The 1,720-nt window shown below is 64.5% G+C and overlaps 2 protein-coding genes across 2 annotated transcripts in view; one reads left to right on the forward strand and one right to left on the reverse strand.

Moving 5' to 3' along the window:
• The window catches only part of EMIHUDRAFT_252565 (hypothetical protein), a gene marked incomplete at both ends in the record, with an annotated part of 2,160 nt that extends 1,444 nt beyond the window's left edge, over positions 1–716 (reverse strand). Inside the window, one exon of the mRNA XM_005788085.1 lies at positions 527–716. Coding sequence (XP_005788142.1) covers positions 527–716 — 190 coding nt within the window. The remainder of the gene's footprint in view (positions 1–526) is intronic.
• A 574-nt stretch (positions 717–1,290) lies between these two features.
• Positions 1,291–1,614, forward strand: EMIHUDRAFT_49332 (hypothetical protein; the record flags this gene model as incomplete). The annotated part of the gene is made up of 1 exon (XM_005788086.1): positions 1,291–1,614. A coding segment is annotated over one exon (324 nt), but the record flags the coding sequence as incomplete, so codon positions are not given.
• Positions 1,615–1,720: the final 106 nt, after the last annotated feature.

The raw sequence follows: 1,720 nt of genomic DNA on the forward strand, positions 1-1,720 counted from the left end.
CACCCGAGACGAGGCTCGAGTAGAAGAGGAGCGAGCCGAGGCTCACTCGTGAGGGAAGGCAGCAGTGACAGCTGGCCGCCCACCACGCCGCCCACGAGGAGGCACACGAGACGAGGCTCGAGTAGAAGAGGAGCGAGGCGAGGCTCACTCGAGAGGGAAGGCAGCAGTGACAGCTGGCCGCCCGCCACGCCGCCCACGAGGCGGCACTGGGGTGCTGCCTGGAAAGGAGATATCCCAGAGCCACCTGAGCGCAGAGCTCAGCCACATCTGCAGCACGAGGCCGGAGAGAAGAGAGAGGCACGCCACGAGTTGAGATGCAAGGTGCAAGGTGCAGGGGTGCTGCCTGGAAAGGAGATATCCCAGAGCCACCTGAGCGCAGAGCTCAGCCACATCTGCAGCACGAGGCCGGAGAGAAGAGAGAGGCACGCCACGAGTTGAGATGCAACAGCATTCCTCAGAGCGGGCTGTGGAGCCACCGACTCGGGTCTCCAGGTGGACGAGGCCGCTGTGGCAGGGCCGAGGCGACCGCAGAGCATCGCAGGCAAGCAGATGAGGCCATCGCCCATCGTGCACTGCTGCCAAGGACAGTCGCCAGCAACAGCAACAATGGCGCAGACGCACAGATCCTGCACGGAGAAGAAAGAACTGATGCAGCCGAAGGGCTGGCGCAGTAGGAAGGAGAGCCTGGCGCGGCCAAGGACGAGGAGCGGCGTCATGGCCAGGTGAGCAGGAGAGAGCAGCGGAAGCCGCGCTCATCAGAGCAGCGAGCGGGCGGGAGCGCCCGACACGCACGGAAGTTCAAACTTCCGTAAAAGATGAAGTAAAAGATGTCCACGGAGAGTCCGTGAAGGACGCAGAGGCAGAAGAAGAGGTAGGAGAGGAGAGGGTGAGTCTCCTGCGGGAAACTAGTGGCCTATCACGAGTTAGGGCCCCTACCCCAATCGTTATCGGCGGACAGATCACTCTACGGGACTGGTAAGCGAGCAGTCTCTGATTTTTGGGCACCGGCCTGGCGAGGTACTTCCAGCCTGCTGTGGGAACAGCTGACGCAGTCTCGCCGAGGCTCGCCCCAGCATCTCGGGTTGACTCGGCCAGACAAAAAACCCCGAGAGGCGTGGGAGTACCTCGCCAGGCACCGGCGCGAAAAGGGCAACAACCGGCATGCCCCGGAAGCGTGCGGAGCCCGCGACGCCTGTCGAGGACCTTGACGATGTTTCTGACGGGGAAACCGGCGGCAGCGCGCCCAAGCGCAGCAAGAGTGGCGGGCGGAAGGGGCCTGCGTCTGCGCCGCAGGAGTACGAGAACGGCGTCGTCCGTGAGGTGGTCGTCGAGAATTTCATGAACCACAGCCACCTGCGTGTGGAGCTCGACCCCCACGTCAACTTCATCGTCGGCAAGAACGGCTCGGGCAAGTCCGCCGTCGTGCTCGCGCTGCAGGCGGGACTCGGCTGCAAGGCACAGGCGAGCGGCAAGAACACGAGCACGCACAAGAACTACATCAAGCACGGCGCGGACTCCGCGTGCATCAAGATCCACATCGCCAACGGGGGGGGCGACCCGTACAGGCCCGACGACTTTGGCGAGACGGTCGTCGTCGAGCACCGGATCGAAAAGGTGCGCTCTTGCCCCTGGCGGCCGCACACGCGATGCAGGTCACGCTCACGGCGCGGTGCTCACGGCTAGGTGGGCGGCGGCGGGTACTACCTCTCGCGCGGGGACG

This window comes from Emiliania huxleyi (genome assembly GCF_000372725.1).
Source record: "Emiliania huxleyi CCMP1516 chromosome Unknown EMIHUscaffold_1384, whole genome shotgun sequence".
Taxonomy (NCBI): domain Eukaryota; phylum Haptophyta; order Isochrysidales; family Noelaerhabdaceae; genus Emiliania; species Emiliania huxleyi.